At 49.2% G+C, this 22,158-nt stretch overlaps 7 protein-coding genes across 7 annotated transcripts; 3 read left to right on the forward strand and 4 right to left on the reverse strand.

Annotated features, from left to right (window-relative positions):
- Positions 1-39: 39 nt before the first annotated feature.
- On the reverse strand, positions 40-1,429 carry BCR38DRAFT_444021 (SUR7/PalI family-domain-containing protein). Its single transcript, XM_040860913.1, has one exon. The coding sequence runs from the start codon at positions 1,100-1,102 to the stop codon at positions 398-400; it is 705 nt and encodes a 234-aa protein (XP_040712559.1). The 5' UTR covers positions 1,103-1,429; the 3' UTR covers positions 40-397.
- A 1,665-nt stretch (positions 1,430-3,094) lies between these two features.
- BCR38DRAFT_54264 (uncharacterized protein) lies at positions 3,095-3,874 on the forward strand. The gene has a single exon (XM_040865456.1). The coding sequence runs from the start codon at positions 3,187-3,189 to the stop codon at positions 3,712-3,714; it is 528 nt and encodes a 175-aa protein (XP_040712560.1). The 5' UTR covers positions 3,095-3,186; the 3' UTR covers positions 3,715-3,874.
- Positions 3,875-6,874: 3,000 nt separating this feature from the next.
- BCR38DRAFT_54315 (uncharacterized protein) lies at positions 6,875-8,510 on the reverse strand. Its single transcript, XM_040865457.1, has 4 exons — positions 8,354-8,510; positions 8,121-8,299; positions 7,906-8,065; positions 6,875-7,751 (listed from the first exon to the last, which is right to left on the reverse strand). Exons 1-4 carry the CDS (start codon positions 8,460-8,462, stop codon positions 7,207-7,209), a joined length of 993 nt encoding a protein of 330 aa, XP_040712561.1. The 5' UTR covers positions 8,463-8,510; the 3' UTR covers positions 6,875-7,206.
- Positions 8,511-9,720: 1,210 nt separating this feature from the next.
- On the forward strand, positions 9,721-10,094 carry BCR38DRAFT_444048 (uncharacterized protein; the record flags this gene model as incomplete). Its single annotated transcript, XM_040860914.1, has 2 exons — positions 9,721-9,842; positions 9,872-10,094. Coding segments are annotated over exons 1-2 (333 nt in total), but the record flags the coding sequence as incomplete, so codon positions are not given.
- Positions 10,095-11,043: 949 nt separating this feature from the next.
- Positions 11,044-11,942, forward strand: BCR38DRAFT_54353 (uncharacterized protein). The gene is made up of 2 exons (XM_040865458.1): positions 11,044-11,706; positions 11,768-11,942. The coding sequence occupies exons 1-2, from the start codon at positions 11,291-11,293 to the stop codon at positions 11,814-11,816; spliced, it is 465 nt and encodes a 154-aa protein (XP_040712563.1). The 5' UTR covers positions 11,044-11,290; the 3' UTR covers positions 11,817-11,942.
- Positions 11,943-15,528: 3,586 nt separating this feature from the next.
- BCR38DRAFT_412327 (uncharacterized protein) lies at positions 15,529-15,888 on the reverse strand (the record flags this gene model as incomplete). The annotated part of the gene is made up of 1 exon (XM_040858679.1): positions 15,529-15,888. The coding sequence occupies one exon, from the start codon at positions 15,886-15,888 to the stop codon at positions 15,529-15,531; it is 360 nt and encodes a 119-aa protein (XP_040712564.1).
- Positions 15,889-20,053: 4,165 nt separating this feature from the next.
- Positions 20,054-21,997, reverse strand: BCR38DRAFT_488316 (uncharacterized protein; the record flags this gene model as incomplete). The annotated part of the gene is made up of 1 exon (XM_040864257.1): positions 20,054-21,997. The coding sequence occupies one exon, from the start codon at positions 21,995-21,997 to the stop codon at positions 20,054-20,056; it is 1,944 nt and encodes a 647-aa protein (XP_040712565.1).
- Positions 21,998-22,158: the final 161 nt, after the last annotated feature.

The raw sequence follows: 22,158 nt of genomic DNA on the forward strand, positions 1-22,158 counted from the left end.
TCATTATGTGAGATTCGAGTAGTTTTTTTTTGTTTTTTTGTTGAATAATTGGAATTGAATCTGGTATACAGGTGGTATCAAGAGGTATGAGTTATCAATAAAATAACTAGAAAACCAAACACCGCGCTTCTTCATCACGTCTTCTGTTAAATCGACATTCTTATCTTCGCCTCCACAAATCATGCGCTTGTCGTCTCTCATGTACGTTGTAGGGGTATTGTGTAGTAGTGTTGTGGTTATCAAATTTGACCCAGTTTCCTTGTTTTTTTTCTCCCCCATGCTGGACGATCGATCCTTTGCGGGAACCATCCTAGATTAGTGTCCAAGGACCGACTTGAGGTTCTGGAAAATTTAGAGCCACCGTCTGCGGACGGGACGGCCGGAGCTGTCATAGCGCTCAACCTTGGCGGTGCCGGTCGATCTCTTCTTGTGCAGGCGGGCGCTGCAGCAGGTGAAGAAAACGATGACGGTGGCGAGAAGGTTGCAAATGGCGGCAACGAGAAGAGTCCACACTATAAGATGGTAAGTAGTAACAAAATTGTTTTTCTTCAAGGTATATAAGTAGAAAAGGGCAAAAAAAATATACTGCAAGCACAAACTCGGAGCTGGCACCGGTATCAGAGCGGTTGACAGCATTCTTGAGAATGGCAAAGCCGACGAAATCGGTAATGAGGACGACGAGGGTGACAATAAAGGTCAAGAGAGAAACGAGGGCGGCCAAAAAGCTGCCGACGACGCCGGTGCCGAGGGCGAGCAGGAACGAGAGGAATGAGAGACCCGCGGCGACGGGGTGCAGGACCATGACGCGGGTCAGGGCGTTGGCCGTGTCGCCGGCGAAATCGGACGTGTCAAAGATGCAGTTGGAGTTGTTGGAGAGGACACCGGCAGCGTCGTAGCCGACGTGCGAGTGCGAGCAGTCGTCGTCGCCGGATTGAATGACGCACCAGCCAAAAGTGCCGAAAGAAATATCCGGGCTGAACTCATTGTTGTTCTTCTGGAGGTTCACCTTGAGCACCGAGAAGGTTGTGCACGATGGGGGCGCTGATGCAGGTGATGATGAGAAGGATGGTGGCGCAGAAGAGCAAGAAGCTGCCAATGTCATGGAAGAAGCCTGTTTGACGCATCTTGGGCGGTTATTATGGTAGTATACCGACTACGAATTTAGCTGTTGTTGAGTTGGATAAGTATAACTCAGGATTGACTCCTCGTGAAAAGAGGTTTTGGCTTGCAACGTCAAGTAGCGAGCGCACAAATGAGGCCGTACAGAATTACAAGTGGGCACAGGATGAGAGGTTTCAACAATCAAGGTTAGGGAGGGAGCAACTGCAACATATATTAGAAAATCGCCGTCTCAGACAGGCGATCATAGAACCATTACACGCAATCCAAGACTTCTTGGCTAGGACCCTGTCATCAGGGTACTGCAGTATACTGGCAGCAGCAGGGCTGGCACAGCGAACAGAAATTGGGATCAAAAAAGAAAAAGGGACTGTTCGTCACATTGCCACAGTCCCGGCCTGTGGCTGGACCCCCTGTACACGCAATGCAGTCTTGATCATACGACGTCATTCCGTTCAGTGTCGGCAGCCAATATCCTCGATTCGGATTAAAACCAAGGGTAAATCGGCACGTCCAGTCACGGCCAGTCACTGCAAGCCAGCAGCCAGTCTATTGCAGAGCCAGCACAATTGAATCAGCTCCTGTCCACTGGGGAGGCCTTTGTTTGCCATCGTCGTCGTAGTCGTCGCCTACTGCGCCAGTGAGGACTACACCTGCTTCAGGCATAACCTGGGCGAGATGCAGCAGCCGGCGCGTATTAGGTAAACTGGCAAAGGTTGGCTTTGGCTGGCGGTTGGTGATGAAATGACGTACGAGGACAGCTAGAAAGGGCACCCGAGGGCTACCTCTAAGTCCCAAATCGGCCCCTGCATGGGCTGGACTGCTCACTAAAATCAAGGTGCGGGATTGGGACCACATGTCCACCCGCACTAAATTACAGGCGCGAAGATCTGAGCTGCTGGTCGTTCCTTGATTTTGGAGCTAAAAAGTGACGTGTCATAGCATGCTAAACCCACCGCCACACAGCACCTCGCTGAGCTATAACGTTTCTATCAGCGTCGTCCGAAGCCCTCTTGCCTTGACACGGCCTGCACGGTCATATAAGACTATGTGCGCATCCCGTCATATTGCACGGAGCATTGTGGCTCACCGGTGCCGCATCGCCGAATATCCTCTCTCCGGCTCCGTCGGCTTTTCGAGGAAGCCGCCGTATTCATGAACGGGTATTGAACCCTCGCTCTTCGTTGCGAAGCCCACACAGGCCCAGACCCCCATGCTGATGCTGGCTCAGCTCAATTGTATCCGCACCAATGCTGAAAGCGCGCTACTCCAGGTTTTGCACCGTCTTCTTATCTCCCTATCTCTTCTCCCAAAGGACACCGGATCCAGATTAGAACTTTCTGATGATTAGACTACGGTATGGCCGTAGTATAGCCACATATATGTGATCTCGAAAAAACTAGTCAAGTTGTACTATTCGGCAAAGCGTTGACCTGGCTCGATTGCACGTGCTGACTGGGCGCGTTATAGTCGCATCAGAGCATCATCGTCGTTATTAGCCATCATTGTCGTGACTCCGACTCCTGATCCGCCCCAGCGTCTTACGATTAACAGTACAGACATAGCCGACCCAAAAATTCCACAACGTCAATTATACGGAACGGGATCCAACCACCCACCCCTTTTTGCACCCGAAAATCACATGTTGTACGTTATCTAAACAGTGGATCTTGCAGAACGAAACGCTATCAAGCGCAATCATGAGAACACGTCGGGATCAGCGTTATTTCCCCCCTTATCGTGAGGGCATCGTGGCATCGGGTGGCTACGGAGTTATGCTCGGCAACCGTTTGGAATCGAGTGGTTACCTCTTTTCTCCCAAACAAAACAAAATGCCTCAGAAAACATATACTCAACCGTAAGCCACTGCACTTATTTCCGGCTCTTTCGGGCCGCTAGTAGGTAAGCGAATTAGACGTCCCCCGTAGTACTACTTATTCTGGTTTTGCGCTGCGTCAATACAGTTTATTGCCCCAAAGCAATATCATTCTTCAATGATACACTTCCAGGGTAAATTGCCTGAGTGCAACCATTGGGCAATTCGAGGCTCCTGTTTCTGAATCCTGCATGAGGATTATTTGTTGCCAGTGGCAATTGTGCTGGCGCTGTTCTGGGCCCCATTCTCTCTGCAAATCAATAATTTACCCCCTGCATAATCCTCGGGTTGCCCAAAAGAGAATATTTCTCTTTCTGATGAACCTCGGAAGTGTTGGATTCCAGTTTCGAGGAGCCAACCCCGAACGACTTGGACGGTCCACCGGAGTGTCTGCCGGATGTCCTCGGGACGCCATATGGGGCCGATTCGTTCCGAGCGTCTTGTGTCACTGCCGAAGACTGGAAGAGTATTGGCTGCCATCACTTCCAGGCACATCTGATGCTTCTTCGCCGTTGCTTATCTGCGGGAGTCATTCCGCCGATATTTGCTACGGAATACCATGGGAGCTCGTTGGTCCCATGGGTATCAAGTTGAATATTGTTGCTAATATTGGCTTCTATGCAAGAGCCCTCCTAAAATCGGGCAGCACCTCTCCTCGCATACATTCATGTATCATCTCGGCTGATATTTCTGACCACCACCAGAAGCGAGGCGCTTGAACTTCGCACTTGATAGTTGGATCAGCGTCATGTGACAGCAATAGGTCATATATCTCCCTCCCCCGAGATCCCCGTAGGGCCGCTGCACGAAGTGCCGTGCCGTATAAGGGCAATATATTATCGACTCGAGCGTTGCTTTCAATGAGCAACTTTACAGCTTGGACACTTGAATAATGCGCCGCATAACGTAACCCACCCATAAGCGGGCCACACCCCTTAGCGGGCGACCCATTTCGGCTCTGTCGAATTGGCTCAACTTAACAACAACATCATCAATTTCTACGTCGATTATTATCGCTAGGTCTTTATTCTTTCGTCAAATGGATCAGGAAGACCAGATCAAGAAAGCCATCAAGTCTATTCGTTCTGGGGAAGTCCCTAGTATACGTAAAGCAGCCGAGCTCTTTGGGGTCCCCAGAACAACCCTCCAAGCCCGAATTCAAGGCCGCCAGAGCCGGACCACCGCCCACCAACACCGACAGCGATTATTACCTGCCGAAGAAGCTACGATCGAACGAGCCTTGCTTCAGTTAGCTGCGTGGGGATGGCCCTTGACTATCAAAGCAGTGGAAGGGCTAGCAGTGAACCTGCTGGAAGCGAAAGGAGATATAGACCCCTTAGGGGTCAACTGGTACACTAGCTTTCTAGACCGCCACCCTAAGCTGAAGACCGAAAGGGTTCGTAGTCTAGATCAAGCTCGAAAGGATGGTATCACGTACGATATCCTCACCGAATGGTTCGACCTCTACCGATGAGTTAAAGAACAATACGCGATCACGGACGATGATACCTACAATATGGACGAGAATGTTACGAACCGTTGGCCCTGAACCAACATTACAGGCCCGTCGGCAGGCCAGGTGGATACAGACACTAGGATCACGGGACCCCGCATCGGAGGAAGGAAAGGACCGACAGGTCACGTGACCTACAGGGGTGGATATGTTGGACAACCAACATATCCAAGTGGGGATCAGTGAAGGAGAGACGGGTATATAAGGGACAGGCCTCCCAGGCATTTCATAGATAGACAGTCTCTACTTCAGTGATCAATCTAAGCATCAATCTAACCCATTGGTGAGGCAAACTGCCTTGACGACTCTATTCCCAGTTACCCTACTTGAATACTTCAGTTACCCAGAGCCCTATACTCCATACGTCAAACCCCGATATTATTGCTTGAGGACTCCGCAGCAGGACTTACTTACTAGCACAAACCCTTACAAACTCTTTAGTGGCTTACGCAGCTAGACTATTAGAGGTTTCGTTACAGAGAAGGGGATTAGCAAAGGGATCGGTGATAGCCCTAAAGTTATTATCTCTCGAGAGGACGATCAGGCCTTTGCTAACCAGCCTGGTAATCGTGAATGGGTCTCTATCATCGAATGTATAGGAATCAACGGCTACTCCCTACCGCCTTTTATCATATTCGAGGGCAAGAGGATTCTGCCGTCTTGGATAGACGAGAGGATCAATCCAAGGACTGTTATTCAGGTCAGCCCAAATGGCTGGACCGATCGACAGATTGCCTTGACCTGGCTACGCCATTTTGATACGTATACACGTCAACAGTGTCGTGGTCAATACCGCCTTCTTATTCTAGATGGTCACACAAGCCACGTATCCCTTGAATTAGTCGAATACTGCGAAGCAAATCAAATGATTCCTCTCTGCCTGCCCCCCCATTCGACCCACGAGCTTCAACCCCTTGACAAGGGTATCTTCGACCCTCTGGCAAAGGCGTACAAGTCCCTGATCACTGAACGGTCTATATTCGGTGCCCTACGAGTCGACAACCAGCAGTTCTTATTATTATATCAACAAGCTAGATCTACTATCTACCGCAATATCCCGGGCGCTTGGAGAGGTACTGGCTTATCCCCACTAGATCCGTCGAAGATCCTCGCCAAGTACCGGCCAAAGACCCCTCCATTTGCGAGCCTTACCGACGAGAATGGTGTACGCGTTGATGTTCAAGTTGATAGGGATACGGCTCAGCAGATCAATGAGATTGTAGCTAAGCTTGTCACTGTTTGTGATAGCCCCTTACAGCGTAAGGTTTCTTTTATTAAAGAGACTTGCCTAACAGCTCTAGCAGATAATCTAGCCTTACAGAAGATTAACGAGGGCCTCGTTAAGAAACAACAGGAGAGTAGAAATAGAAGGACGAAGAAGGCCTGTGGTACTGCACGTGTATTAACTGTTAAAGAGATTCGAGATCAACAGCGCCGGAGAGAGGAGCGAGAGGCTCAGGTAATGAGTGAAAAGGAGCGTAGATAAGCCCTTAGGGGCGTTGTTACCTTTGCTAAACGCATTTGAAAGGAATTACCGCTCGATTCTGATGAATTTAGTTGAAAATAGCGTTGTGAATAGCTTCAACTCTGCTTGTTATGCTGTTATTGAAATGGTGGCCCGCTAAGGGGTGTGGCCCGCTTATGGGTGGGTTACGTTATTGTAAAGGTGGCTCTTGCCGTTGCCCCAACGTTTGGGTCAGCTCCACGGTCGAGAAGAAGCTTGAGTGTCTCGCAGTTCTTGGGCGCCTGCGCTGCGTAATGCAGCGGTGTTTCGTCATCGGCATCCATTGAATGGACCTTTGCGCCATGCTGCGATAGTAGTCTGGTCATATCCATATTTTCGTCACCACGCCGGACGGCATGCATGAAAGGGGTTGCCTCGTTGCAATCGTACACATTCACATCGCAACCACGCTGCAGCAATATTCGTGCAATTTCCAACGGATATGTACCGTTATACACCCCACGATGTTTCGGGAAGAACTTCGTGCTGGTGCCATCTTCACACAGTCTTTTGACTAGCCTGATTGATTAACGGCGATTATGCCTCCTACGAGAAAGCAGTAAACGAGCACCTCAATCAGCTCACCAAGCTGACTTCCGATTCTTCAAAAGCATTAAAAACGCATAGAGCTGAGCTTTTGAATCTGCTGGATCCTTCAATACATTCTCTATCCTACCTGGCAATTCTCCACGATTTGTTCCTTCCTAGTCTACAGGGCGACAGGGCGTTGCTATCCTCAAAGCTGGTGACCTTTCTGCTCTCGTTTGACCCGATTCAGATTAGATATGCCGCCGGACATATGTCGCAACTTCTTGCCCTTGTTGCTGCCGGGAAAACCTTGTCGGTGAGGTTTTCCATGAGTGATGTTGTTCTGGGGATGGTATGATGTGAGGTCCACAGTCCACGAAAGAGAAAATAAAAGTGGGGTGAGAGGAGGGGAGAAGTGGCCCAAGCAAGGGTCTATTTAACTTCTTATGCTTTGATGCATCCGAGCATGTAAATGAGCATATCCATGCAGTCACCAAGTGGGCAACTGTAGAGCATATAGAGCAAAGAAGTAACTAGTGCTGCTAGCTGTGAGTGGATTCGTGAGCCGTTCAGTCCAACTGACTGGTGAAGCAAAGTGCTACTGAAATACCAAAGCTCGGAAAGCTAATTCGATTAGACCTTTTTGTCAACTAATCATGCCGATCTTCAACTTACTTCGGTCTGAAGGAGACACGCTAGATGCTTCCAATCGATAGGTACTTGCTGAGTCATGTACGATTTCATCAGCGCCAGTAAGTCTTTGCCAGCCGACTTGTGGAAGTGAAGAAGATCCGATAATAGTAATTGCTCTGAGGAGCGATGTATCTCTTGTCGATAGCAATGCGATTCATTTGGCTCCCAGTTTTGTATTTCAACCCGAATCTTGCCAAGTAATTCAGGCAACTGATGCGTCCTGCTGCTTTGCTGATTGACCAAGCAGGCCGGCAGTTCGAACTTCGCCGTGTAGTAGCAGCAGATAGCGGCGTCAAAACTTTCGAATCCAGAATCCTTCGCTACCTGTATTATGCGCTCTATCTTGGCTTCGAGTGTCGACGCTGGTGGAGTTCGTGTAGAAGCATCTACAGAAGAAGTTGTGTTACTGTTAAAATACGACCATGATGAAGTGCTCGCACTGCGCGCGCTTTGAGATGAAGGTGTCGTAGCCATGGTGTCAATTGATTTATGGGCGGAGTAAATTCTGTCTGAATCATCTGCAACCCAATCAGCAGGTAAGCATTTACGATGATAAAAGTTTGCATTCTTCTCGTTCATTGCGCTACCATTTGCAAGTGCCAGCGCAGACGGAACGCGATTTCTTTTCTTTCCTTCCTGGATTCCGATTTCGGGTGGGTCAATGCTACTCACTCATATGACTGCTAGGAGTTTCAGATCCCAAAGCTGGAGCTGCACAATTCGAAGCTCGCTTTACTTCATCATTCGTCACTATGCCGTTAGAGCCACTAGAATATGCTGAGCGGGCCTCAAGGACATCCGGAACTGGGAATGTACATTGCGGATCAAAATTCTTGTTTTCGATGGGGTCAACATCGTCCTGCCTGAAGCGGATCTCGCATCCATACCTCGTACTCGTTAGAAGCACCTAGACCACCTGAACTTCCGTGCTCATTCATGTTGGGGGTGAGTGCTAATGAGTTGATATTCATATTGGTTTCGGTGTGTCCGCTTAATAGAGTAAGCATGCTCGCCTGTGTCGCCACTTGTTCCTCCAGCTCACGAATTCTTTGTTTGACGTTTCGACCTGTCACAGTTAAATGAGCAACTGTGGTCTGATATCCAGCGTAGAGTATCTTACGATAATTCCGTTGCGCAAGTCTATTCTGAGCTCTTTTCTTTTCGATGCCGTCCATGGTCCTTCCATTATCTTCGGATATGGCGCGTTCAGAGTTGAATTCAGAGGACATAGCGTAGGATCAAAAGGGCACAGTCAACAGTTGTCGATTTCCGCATGCGTACTGACAAAAAGTTTCGGAAAGTAAAAATGCCGAACCAGAATATATATGTGCTGGGGAACCCGCTATTCACGCACGTCGGAACCTTAATCAAGTAGCGTGCTTTCCTCCGGATTCCATCAACGTAACTTCATGGAAATGTCCGACGCTGTCGGTAATCGCAAATGAATAATTTAAGTCCAGTCGTATACGGTACAATCTCTCAAATGCACCAAAAAAAGTCTGAGAGCCAGATTAAGTCACAGTCTCAGGGTCAGTTTCTGGCAACATCAGCAACATCTGTCATGCCACAATGCTCCGACTGCCATACTTCCTGGAGGCTTACAACAACTGGCCAAGAAAGATATATGGGAAAATTGATGTCTCTGACCTGTGGCGCTGTCCTCTACTCTTCCCCCCTTTCCCCTAAACACACATTAAGCTACTTTGGTATGACAGGTAAAAAAGGGCAGTGGGCTAGGTACCGAATTCAGAGCAGGGGGTTTTCCGGTCGGCTGATCTGCGCGTAGCTTTGTATTTTTCCAGACATATTCCCCGACTCACTGCGTTAGTTCGGCCTGATTCCATAGTGCCTACGCTAAATACTGTGAGGGGAGTCTATACATATTGATAGGCTCCTGCACACTACTATTATCTATAGATCAATTCGTGAGATCTCTGATCATGAGAAGACATCCCTCTTGGCAGTTGCGTGGAGTAACTTGGCCAAGGCTCAGCGTAGTGAGCAGGGACGTCATGACAGTCAAGAGTTTGTGATTAGTGTTTGGTGGTAACGGGCTCAGTTTGTATCCAGGGCTATGCAACCGGACCTGGAAATATCTGCATCTTAGTACTGACTTGAAGAGTCGGGTGGCGTGGGAGTCCGTTCTTTCTCCGGAACAAATGCATAATTGGTGGAGGACTAAGGTCCTGATCGGCAGCGTGTCCAGCGGACCTTGTAGGGTCGACTCGGCACATCGTTTTTTTACTTATCGACAGCTAATATGCCACTTAACCTATTTTGGCACTGATTTTGGCCACAACTGCATCCACTGTGTCCAGACAAGAAACTTGGCATGTACCGCGCTAGACAGGGGCTCCTCCGGGGTATGAAATAGGTAAGGCGCCCTAATTCTGCCAAATCTGTGCCCAAACGCAGTGTGCCCAAATAACAGTCCAAGCGGTCGGATTCTGCAGTATTTTGACTGCTGGGCACCAACTCGCTGAGTCAGCAAGCGCTAAGATGGCGAGCGAAGTTACTGATATCCGACGGACTGCCTTTATTATAGCAGTCAACTCTGCGTTACAAGTGCTACGCGATAGCTACAGTCTCGATCGGGAAGGGGACCATAGGTTCCTAGGCGCCGAGGATCGTGAAGTAGTCCACGAGGGGGGTTCGTGGCGGCGAGGCGGCTAGCGAATCGACTACTTGAAGGCTCGCCAACGCGCTTCTTTCAGCTATTTCGGATGAATAAGGACACTTTCTGGAAGCTATTAGAATGGCTTGAAACGTACACAGCGTTCAAGGGGACCTACTATCAATCGGCGGCGCAGAAGTTGATGATCTTCCTCTGGATCTTGGCATATAACGAGTCACAGCGGAACGTAGCCCATCGATTCCACTGCGCGCAAAGCACTGTATCAGATGTATTCCATTCGTTATTACCTCGGATGATTCGCCTCTGTAAAGCGGTGGTGAAGTTGCCAAGCAGCAGTTATCTGAGCCGTGAGATCGAATTCAGCCCGAAGTTGAACGCCTTCAGTGGATGTATTGGAGCAGTCGATGGGACTCTGATCCACGCCTTTATCCCAGTCAATCGACAGACGCTGGAGTAGCCGCAAGGGCTGGGTTTCTCAGAATGTATTCGCAGCAGTCCGGCCCGATGGCACCTTCTCGTACGTGCTGGCAGGAGGGGAGGGATCGATCCACGATTCGAGTCTCGCTTCTAGGGCCTTCGCGGGCTCCTTTACGATACCAGAGGATCGATCCTACCTAGGCGACGGCGGATTTGGTCAGCGACGAAGGCTTCTAATCCCATACTTCGATACACGTTACCATCTTCAAGACTGGCGCTATGGGGGGCGGAAGCCAGAAACAGCGAAAGAGCTCTACAATCTACGCCATTCGGGGGTCTGCGTAATCGTTGAGCAGGTGTTTGGTGTACTGAAGAGGAAGTGGAAGATAATTCGTGCTTCAGCACCCGAATATGGGCTCAGAACGCAGATTCGAATCGTATACGCCGTTTGCGTGCTCCATAACTTCATCCGACGCGGCGGGAAGGTTGAAGAGGATGATAATGATGGCTTGAGCGATAGACAGTTGCAATTCCTTGAGCAACGGCGAGGTTGGCTACGGCAGAAGAGATGGAGGAAGACGTCCTATAAGGTCCGCCATAGAATCGCAGTAAAGATGTGGAAGGATTACTACGCTTATTTAAGGGCCAGTACGACGGATAATGACGAAGAAATCGAAAATCAATAGAACTATTCAATCAAATCGTTCCTACTAGCCCTAGCCCTACCCCTGTTGACGCCTAACTTTATCAATAGACCAAACGTACTGCGTATCTTGATTCAATAACTCTACGAGCTTCTGCCAAGCCGGTTTACGCGCGCTAGGCCTGTCTATATTCAGCATCCCAGCCCGGAACACTTCAAGCACCTTCTGTAAGATCACTGATGCGAGTGCATATGGGGTGTGAATTGTTGTATTGGGAAAGGATGCCAGGTCAGCTATTCTGGCCTGGCAGAGCTCTTTTATAGCTCTTATCTATCTTATCGATACCTATAGGGTAACCCCCATGGGGTCACGTATCAATCACCCTCAACGATGGTGTCATTCGAATAGTAGTCTTTATCGCCTGATGCCGAGCCTCCCGCGTTGTTGGCTTCCTCTTCCTCTGCCCCGCTGGCAGAGGCGTTTGGGGGTGGAGGACCGCGAAGCGGCTCGATCGGTTGGGGTACGAGGAGAGAGAATATCGTCGATATTAGGGAAGTTGGGAATAGCGTCATCATCGCCCTCTACAACAGTGGACTGCGTAAAGCCACTATCAGGGGGGACGAACTGGGCGTCCTCTCCACTAGGACCAGCTACAACGGCGCTGTTAGCGAAGGGGCCTTGGAATTCGTCTTCAAGCCACTGTGATGAAGCCATAATTGATGAAGTTATCGTCAAAGGTATTTTTCTACACAGTTTTCTAAACACTGATGTTAAGTGGCAAGTTTCATTGACACCGCCTGCTTAATTCAGTAGGGTTCCACTGCTAATTTTGATTTAGGTACGTCCTGGACCCTTTACTAGCTACATCTAACGCTAGTAGGGATTAGGAAGTCACTTTGTGCTGAGCGAAAGTGTGCCCAAACGAGCTGCCGATCAGGACCTAACTGTCTCTCTCTTTGTGTGTGGGTATGCTGTGTATCAGTTTGCGCGGTGATGGGTCCGCCTTTGTCGGTCAAAATGGCGAACGCACCGAGTTTGCGTGACTGGTGGCACTTCGCACACCGATATGACACTAGCAAGACTAAGCTTGTGGGTATAAGATCGCATTTTTCAGGTTGAATCTCCGATGCCGGCCATTTTATCCGGCTAAAATAAAGGGGTATTGTGGACTCGAAATTTCATAGCCGGAAGCCGGACCGGGTGCCCCATATATTCTCGGGTATTTGGTCCTGTAGACGTTCGGGTAGGAAGCGAGGTTCAATTCTCTACATACAGCTTGTCTGAACAATCTCAGCTATATACACAAGTAGAGTTTACCCCACCTTCGGTCCTGTTTTAACCATCTGTCAGACACCTGTAAACCCCTAAGCGAGTGCAGTACCAGATATCAAATATTGCTGACAGGTCCACATATTTTCCGCGCCGTGGAATCGTCAGCTACTGTATGCAGTTTATAACAGAGGACTAGTGGCACACAGTCCACTGGCGGAGCCCTAGTTACTCCGTAACAATGTACACTAGTTAGATAGGTAACATTCTACCATTACACCTGACGGAGGTGAACTTAGCTCAATCAACATCACAATCCTCCATGAGGTTATGAGCCCTCTGCTTTCGCAACGCAGACTGCAGCATCATCATCTTTTGCAGCATCTGCATCTTTTGCAGCATCATCGTTCAAATTCGACGATAATCCATTCTATTTGACACCAAACTACAGTGCAGCAGAAACCTGCCTGCTGTTGCAAACCTTCATTGCAACATCTGGTGAATCGCGCGTGAAACACACGTGAATCGCACCGCAACTTCCGTTGAAAGCCATTGGCACAATTGACGAAACCATCATTCATGGTGGCGCATCGAATCCCACCATCAACATTGTATAATCTCTTCGGCATCACTGACGATCAACAGCAAGCCGAATCATCATCATCATCATCATCATCATCATCATCGCGAAATTTCGTATCTCCGTACAAGATGGAGGGTTTCGCACCCAGAATCTCGATTAAACCCTTGACGGGCCAAATCACCCACGAAGCATGGACGCAATCCATCCTCGATGTCTCCAAGATCATGAAATCAACACAAGTCTTGGAAATGAGCAACAGACCACCCGATTCCCAGAAGAATGAGCAGGAAGAATGGGATCAAAAGGAAGTGACCCTTCGCTACATGCTGGAGCAGTCGATAGAGGAAAATATCATGAATGACATGATAAACCTTGGCTATACAAACGAATCAGTCCAAGACTGCTTGACAAAAGCAGAACAGGCTGTTTGGTAGAATCAATTCGGCAACAACTACAATCAACAGGGGAGATTTCTGACCATTTGTCTTGATATATCTGAATTCAAGGATACAAGAGCATGGGTCAAAGAGCTTCTCTTCCTCAAGACAAAGATGGAGAAGGAACACGACATGAAGTTCTCCGAAAGCTTCATGATTGGAATCATTCATCAAGTAATGACGAAACAAGACAAGCACCTTGGCGATCGTCTCAAGGATTTGATCGCAGCTACCAAGATGGATTTCGAGAAAGTCCTTGCTTTTCTTCACGAAAACACAACAACAGTCGGCAAATCTCTGTCAAATGTTCATTCTGGCAGAGATAATGGCAGAAACAACAGCAACAACAACGGAAGAGTAAGTTGAGATGAATATATGAAACCTGACAAGAAGAAGGAAGACCGAAAATGAGTCATATTGCAGAATTTGCAACCGCGATCATTCTGAGAATGAAGAAGGCAAGAAAGGTGAAAAGATCTGCAAACATATGACACAACCAGAGGGATGGAAGACAAATCAAGCAACGAGAACACGCATGGAGGTCCTTCTCGGTAAAGAGGCTGTGGCCAAGATATTGGATAAGAAGAACAACTCTCCATCCGCGACTTCCCTTCATTTCGGCACTTCACATCTCGCGATTGCTATTGATGACGACAATTGCTTCGGCAGCAGCTGGGATTCTGAATTCATTAACACAACCTTGGATTCAGCAATTGACGATGACGAACACGTTGATCAAACAGAAGAAAACGAACCACTGGCGATCTCGAGCGAAAGAGGTGATAAGTGGCAAGATTATGACGAAGTTTTGCAACATGCTGCTGATCAACAGGAATCATATGCCCTGGCGAACACGTTGAATGTACAAGCTGATGACTTCGTCTTTGATAGTGGTTCGTCAGATCACATAACGAATACCAAAGAACGATTTACAGACTTTAAGGACATCAAACCACGAAACTCTTTGACCAGCAACGGCGGATATTCCCAAGCTGTTGGCATGGGAACTCTTGAGGTTGAAGCGGAAGGTATTGACAACAAATACCGCAATGTCATCTTCGAGGAAGTATATTACTCTCCTTCAGCTTCTGCCACACTCATATCTGTTGGCAAATTACGCAAAGTTGGCGTAGTGATTGATGGCTATCGCAACTGTCTTGCAAGTGAAGATGGAAAGCCATTACTCAAACTTCATCTTGTTGACGATGTTTACATCTTGGGCATCAAGAAAACCACTATTCGACATGCTTATGCCTGTTTGTCTGCGGCACAAGCATATGACCTGTGGCATCGTCGCTTTCTTCATTGTAGCGATGAGGCACTATTCAGAGCACTCGAACCACTGGGAATCAAGCTACATCGCCCACAAGGTTACAACTGCGAAACATGCCACGAAAAGGACGCTAAACGCCAAATTAGCTATGATCCTTTGAGAAGACCACTAAAGATCCTTGACATTGTCGATGTTGACACGTTCAAGATCTCTCCAGTCGGAATCCATGAAATGAATCACGCTATTCACTGGTGTGACCGCAAAACAAGAATGTGCTGGCTTGAACTTATGGCTAAGCGTTCTGAAGCCTCTGATCTAATGATCAAATTTGACAAATTTCAAATCAAACAGACAGGAGGTATTGAAGTTCAGGAATACCACATGGATGGCGCCAAAGAATTCAATAAAGCGATTGAATTATTCGAAGCCAGAGGATCGAAAGTAACGATTACAGCGCCACGCAGCCCAGAACAAAATCCTCTGATCGAGAAAATGGGCCACATTCATGAAATTCGATTGCGGGCAGCTTTCCTTGACACAGGCGTACCCAAATTTCTGTGGCCCTATGCTCTGAAGCATGCCATAGAAGTTCACAACAATACTCCGAAGAAGTCTTTGGAATGGATTTCGCCTACTCAAGCATGGGCAAGGGAGCTGAATCTTGATCAGCGACTTCAAGATGGCCTAAATCGAAAACATATGATAGCTTGGGGTACCAAAGTCTGGGTACACATTAAGCCAGAAGACCGCGTTGCCTCCGAGAAAGCGAACTCCAGAGCAATGGAAGGCCTATACCTTGGCTCCGAAGGTTCTTATGGCAAGGTCCATAAAGCCTATCATGGAGGATTGTGATGTTCATTGAGCTAAGTTAACCTACGTCAGGTGTAACGGCAGAATGTTACCTATCTAACTAGTGTACATTGTTACGGAGTAACTAGGGCTCCGCCAGTGGACTGTGTGCCACCAGTCCTCTGTTAGCCTACATCCCTGAGCTCCAACGCATAATTCGTACTCGAGATATGACGCACAATGACGCCTCACTGAAGGATCTTCCACTTGTGAAGTTTGAGGAACGCAAGGACATTGCTGAACCTAAACCTCTTGAGATCACCATCAAAATACCTACTAAGACGGACAAAGTTGACAATGCCAATCCTCCAGGCTGGAATTTGTTGGAAGATCAACGCGACAATTCTCAAGAACAGAGTAATGCAGGAAACAACGAAGAAAATGTTGGCAATGGAGGCAGCGATGATGACGATGAGGATCCAGTTGGTGACCAAGAAAAAGGCTTGTATAGATGTCAAACACATCAGCGGCATGTTGATGGCAGCAGACGGGTTGACGAAGCTATTGAAGAAGGCGAAACACCAGAAGTTTATCGAGATGCTGGGCATGGTCACAATCAACGAATTCACAAATGGCAGATGAATTGAAAGTTGAGCGGTCACGAGCGGCAGAATCGCTATGAGATTTATTGACAACAGTCGCTAAATTGACGATTTGACGGCTGAAATTCATCAAATTGGAATATCAGCTTACGCTGGGAGGCAGTAACAGAGGACTAGTGGCACACAGTCCACTGGCGGAGCCCTAGTTACTCCGTAACAATGTACACTACTTAGATAGGTAACATTCTACCGTTACACCTGACGGAGGTTAACTTAGCTCAATCAACATCACAATCCTCCATGAGTTTACAATAAGTGATATTAGAGCAGCCCAAAGAGCCGGCTCAGACGGGAAATTCATTTCACACTGGAGGCATTATATACTGCAACAGCGTTACGTCAAGCTGCACTACCGGCGTAGTCTTCGCAGAAGGATCTTTTCATTTTCTAGCCATGTACAATGCTGTAACACATACATGCTCATATTGGCAGACTTCAACTGGACTGTGTTTCAGCTTCCTACGGTGGGCCTAGTTTGCTAGAGCATCCGACTGCATAGTCCACACTCTAACAGTTGATGACACGAGTTCTGGTCCGAAACCGTGCAGGATTACCTGAACTCTGAGGGATTCAACCCTCAGATGATGATTCTGTACAGATCCTGTATTGGTTACGATGCTCGATGCGCAGTGTGATGTGTGTATTGACTGCTCAGAGTCCTCTATAAGAAGTTACATCTAAGGTAGGTAGGCAGGTGCCGACCTTTTTATCTACACAAGCGATTTCACTGCCTTAGGCACCACCTCAGGCACCACCTCAGGCACACATATGGCGCTCAATCCCACACGCCCTCTCGCCACTATGGGTTCTAGGGCCTAATTCTCGTAAATACGACCTTTCCATCGTCCAATCGCAGTGTGTTTCTGCCGTGAACCACCGCCCTCGTCACATACCTGGTGTCCCTTTTTCCAATCGCTCCATCCCCAACAGTTCAACGAATCGATCGAACTTGGCTTTGTCCAGAGGCTTGGTGAGTCCGTCGGCTGGATTCTGGTCGCTCGGCACCCAACGCAGCTTGACGTTGCTGGTTTCCACCTCCTGACGGCCGTAATGGTAACCAACTCTTTTGTGCCGTTTCTGTCTGTTCATGGCGGGGTCCTCTGACCACTTTACCGCACCAGAGTTGTCCTCGAGGATCACGATAGGGCCTTCCGGCATGTGTTCCAGTTCTGTAAGGAAGTTTCGGATCCAGGCGGCGTCGCCGGCGGCTTCGCTGAACGCGATGTATTCGCTTTCTGTGGAGCTCTTCGCGACAACACTTTGTAACTTGGAGTGCCACAGTACTGGACAGCCGGCTATCATGAAGACGTAGCCAGTGACAGATTTGCCTCCGTCCGCATCGGATGCGAAGCTGGCGTCTACTGCTCCATAGAGTCCCAGTGCACTGTATTGAGTGGCTCTATGCTCTTTCTTGTACTTCAGTGCTAGTCGATTCTTCGCGACGTACCGTGGTACCCTCATTAGTCCGATCAAGTGTGTCGAAGATGGATTTGACATGTACCTGGCCCAGGTCGAGGTTGAGTGCGCCGTGTCGGGTCTCGAGAGGCATAAGTAGTTGAATCGGCCAACTACGGTAGCGAAGTGATGTATCTCATCAGTACTGGCTTTTCCAGTATTCTTCGTCAAGTTAGCGGCCATGCCGGCTTCGAACAGCGTTCCGACTCCTCCGAGCTCGTTGAATCCTAATTCTTCTAGTGCCTTGTCGATGTATTGGTCTTGGTCAAGTCTAACATCGCCGGTTTCACCAGTTCGTAAGATGCGCATGCCTAGGAACCAATCGGCGGGGCCCAAATCGTTGAGTGGTACTTCCTTCGACACGTCCGCTGCCAAAGCCTTTAAACGTTCCAGATCTGGTCCGAATAGCAAGAAATCGTCTACGTGCGATGCAATGATGTCCCTTGTCTTCCCGTTGATGTATACTGCATCGTCCGACAACAACGGCTCGAATCCACGCTTCTTTAGGATTCTCTTGGCCTCACGTTGCCACGTTGCCCCGGCTTGCTTCAAGCCATAGAGCGGCAGCATTAACTCGATAATGCTCTTTGGGGAGTAGCCGTACTTTGCTACTTCTTCGGGGTATGCTTCGAAGTATTCCTTGAGCATTGGGAATTGCTTCATGAAGATCTTCTCATCAAGCTTGCCGTTAAGGCACGCGGCTACGAAATCGATCTGTAAGATGTGCCAGCCTAGCACTGTCGAGAGGGCCATCAGGATCCTCCATGATGCTGCTCTGGCTGTTGACGCTGCTGTCTCGTTGTAGTCAATGCCGTACCGCTGGGTAAAGCCTCTGGCGCAAATCCTCGACTTCAGCTTGTCCAATTCACCTGTAGAGAGAAACTTCTCTCGCAGTACCCACTTGGCCTCAATGAGATGGCCGTGCATGGCTTCAGACTTATCGCAGAAGCGGAATGTGCCTCTTTCCAGGCCTTGCCTGATCTCGGCGAAAATAGACTGCATCCACTCGCTGCCCTTAGGACCGTTGAGTGCCTCCCGTAATGTCGGCTCTGTAGGGTGTTGTACCTGTAGCAGGCGGTAGGTTTCCGACTCTCCCAACATCGTGGCTACATTGAGTAGCGGCTCGAACAGAATTCCGTCTCGTTCTTGTCGCAGCAATTCGAATAGCATAGACTTGATGTACTTGTGGTCTGATTCACGATCTGAGTCGCCAGTGCCTCCATAGAAGTCGTCAAAATCCTCGTCTTTCTGCTCAACGTCACTGGTAGACGCGCCCTCTTGGATGTAGGCTTTTGAGCGTGCCAGTTGGTTCATCAGTTCATCATCATCGGGGGGGGGGGCCTCTACTACTTATGCTTGCAGATTCGGTTTGGCCTTGCGGGGGCGCCCTCTGCGCGGTTTGACTGCGTTTGCTTCGTCGTCTGTGACATCTTCGTCAACCTTGTTGAGATCTTTGGACTTGACCTTCGTCTGGGTCGTCTTTCGGTGACGGAGTCGCTTCTGGATGTGTTGGGGAAGCGATCGAACAATGTCTCGTGTATCGGGTGCCTCGTCTCGTGCGGTGTTGCCGAGGTCTTCGTGAAATATCGCATGCGGTGTATCTAAGTATCTACCTCCATCGATTAGCCAGAACCGGTAGTTGTGTTCTCCGACATAGTCAAGAAAAATGGCCTTGACCGCTCTGGGTTCGAGCTTCTCTGCTGTAGTTCTCAGCTTGACGTCTACGTGTACCAGTGCCAGCGATCCTGGGATTCGTAGATTGGCCATATCTGGTACCCATGCGCCCTCTGGCGCCAGTTCTTGGTGAAAACATTCGTGTGGCGTCACACCTTCCAAGGTTGATGTGCCGGTGCGATTCGTAATGTATGTTGTGCAACTAAGCACATCGTTCCAGAAACAACTAGGGATTCTTCCCTGAATGCTGATGGCCCTGGCAGCGTTTTGGATTACTCCAATCGAACGCTCTGCTGTCCCATTTTGATACTGATTGTATGGGGTTGATATCAGCAGATCGATGCCTTCTTCGTCGCATAAGGTGTTGAGTGTTGCCAAATCGAAGTCCTGGGATCCATCGATTTTGATTACCTTGCATCGGCGGGCAGGACTCTGTGTCATCAAATCCGCCTGTACCCTAGTTACGTAGCGTTTGAGTCCGCCAGCCACTTCGCTCTTGTGCTTGTATGCGTCGAATGTGCGGTGACGGCTCTTGCCATCCGTCTTGAGATCGAAGTATCTCATGCCTTCGACTGATTCGGGCTTTAGTTCTCCCAGATCGCAGTGAATGACTTCGACGTACTGCGGTTGGTACTGGGGGTCATGAGAGGGAATCTTCGTGCTCTTGGCTTGATCGCATGCCACGTAAGGGAGTGACTCGATGAGTGAGACATCGATGTCTATACCAATTGAATGCTCTACGGTCCATGCCAGTCTCTGTGGGCTCGGATGGGCCAGGCGACGATGCCAAAGGGTTAACTGCCCTGCCAGGTCGTCCGTCATCTCCATGATCCCTGGACTGACCATCGTGTCGTGAATGACTCGCTTCATATTGTCAATCTCTTCCGTCGAGAAACCGAACAATCCTAGGGCGCACTCTGACCCTGGATCCCTTAAGTAGTCTGTGTTTCTTTCGCTTTCTCTTGGGTTCGCTCCTGCCGAATTACCATAAGAACCAGCCTCTTTTCTCGGCATCTGTTGTCGTAATTACTGTGCCGGTGCGGCTGACGATGTTATTGCCTTGAATTGTACCTCCGTTCAGGTAGAATAGCTCTCCTGAGAATACCTTGACGGGGAACTGGGGTATGAAAAGTACGTACTTGGCGACCAAGTAGTTGCGTTGACCTTCTGGACCCCTCAAGATCCACTTGACTGAGCCAGCCCTCTGGGCATGTACGACGCCTCCGCCTGTGACGATAGGGTACGAATTCTTCTTCAAGTCGACCACCGTGCCCTGTTCAAAGTCATTTTCATCATTCGTGGCGTGAATATTTGCTCCGGTGTCGAATATCAACAGCTCAGAATCGGTTGGTCTGGCCTCTGACGTGTAGGTTTGTGCAATAAGGGCTTGGGCTTGGTTCCGAGCGATGGCCTGTTCGTACTCGTCAATGAGGTCTTGGTAATCGAACCCTGCCTTTGCTCCGTAGAATTGGTCGCCAAGTGCTTCCTGGAGTCCAGGTGGTGCCGCGGTCTTCTGCTCTTGCCCTTTTGCGGCATTCGCGTTGGCATTCGCGTTGGCACCTTCCTTGGGAGGAGATCGGCAGTCTCGCTTGAAATGGCCTTTCTTGCCGCAGTTGTGACACTTGTCATCCTTGTTGGCCTGTCGACCCTTTTTGCTATTGCTGTTCTTGTTATTCTTTCCTCTGCCAGACGCCTGAGCGTTGTTGGAGCTGTTTCCTCTATTGCTCCTTCCGTTGTTCTGGTTACCGTTGTTCTTTCGTTCTAGTTTGTGGTGGAACGCGTTGGCGAATTCTTCCATGAGTTCTGCCGGTGTCATGTCGTTGCGACGAAGGAACTGGTCTTGCTGTCGAGTCCAGCCTGAAGCCTTGTCTTCAGCAGCTGTAAGGAACATGGTGATCTGTTGCTCACCCTTAATCTCGAGTCCTGCATCTTGACATTCGGACACGGCCTTGCGGAACTTTGTATTAAATGTAACAGGGCAATTGCCGTCGTATCTTAGTGCGTTGAGATCCTTCCAAAGTGCCCTCAGCCTTTGTTTGGCAGATTGATCGAAATTGGCCTCAAGCGATTCCAACATCTTGGTCCCCTCCGTGAGGTTGTCGATGAGTCCTTTTGCTAAGCCGTCCGACGTCATCAAGATCGCCTTAGCCAGTCTCGTCTCGTCGTAGGCTGTCAGCTTCTTCTTTGGTTTCCACCCAACGGAATGCAGCGATAAGTCAATGAATTTGCGCCATGGTTTGTATGAGTCGGGGCCTCGAACCCACTGCGACTTGTCTGGTTTGCAGTCCCAGTACTTCCACTCAAGGTTGAACTTGCCGTGTTTCTTCTTATGCTTGCGACGCCGGTTCCTATCACCAGATAGATCCGACTCGCTGTCCGATTCGGAGTCTGAATTGTCGGAATCATCTGAGCCACTGCTCGATGAACTGGAGGGATCGTTACTAGGGTCGTAACAGCTGCGGGTGGACTTCTTCTTCTTGTCCTTGTCCTTTTCCTCGTACTCGTCCTCATCCTTGTACTTGTTCTTGTCCTTGATAAGGGACGCGTTGTCTTCGCTGTCTGAGTCGATTTCAAATGCGAAACCCTGAGGCGGCATCCGATGCGGCATCCGCGGCGGTGGTGGCGGCGTCTCCGGCCGGCCCCTTGCGCTGGAAAATTCGGCATCATGGTACGATTTGTGTGAATTTGACTTAGACTTGCCTCTGAAGCTTGGGTCTCTTTGCTCACTGATGAGCATGTCAATCTTGTCTTCCAGCCGCTTTATTTCGGCTTGGTGGAGTGCCTTCATGTCGGCTTCCCTCAGGTTCATGTTGGCTTCCTTTTGTTCCATGATCTGGTCAAGATCAGTTTTGGTGAATACCTTGGGGTCCTGCGCGTCAGAGCCCGTGGATGGCGCTGTTGACTGCGGGGAAGGTGCCGCTGCCATGTTGCGCGGCCAAAGGCTGTACCTTCGTATGGTGCTAAGCAATCCAGGCTCCTCGAAGGCGCCTTGGGGGTTCATGTGAGCCTCGGGGCTGCTTCAGTTGCTGTGGTGTCCTATTGGTGTATGGCCGCTCTGTCAATCCCGTTGGGCGATCAACCGCTTCT

This window comes from Pseudomassariella vexata (genome assembly GCF_002105095.1).
Source record: "Pseudomassariella vexata strain CBS 129021 chromosome Unknown BCR38scaffold_12, whole genome shotgun sequence".
Taxonomy (NCBI): domain Eukaryota; kingdom Fungi; phylum Ascomycota; class Sordariomycetes; order Amphisphaeriales; family Pseudomassariaceae; genus Pseudomassariella; species Pseudomassariella vexata.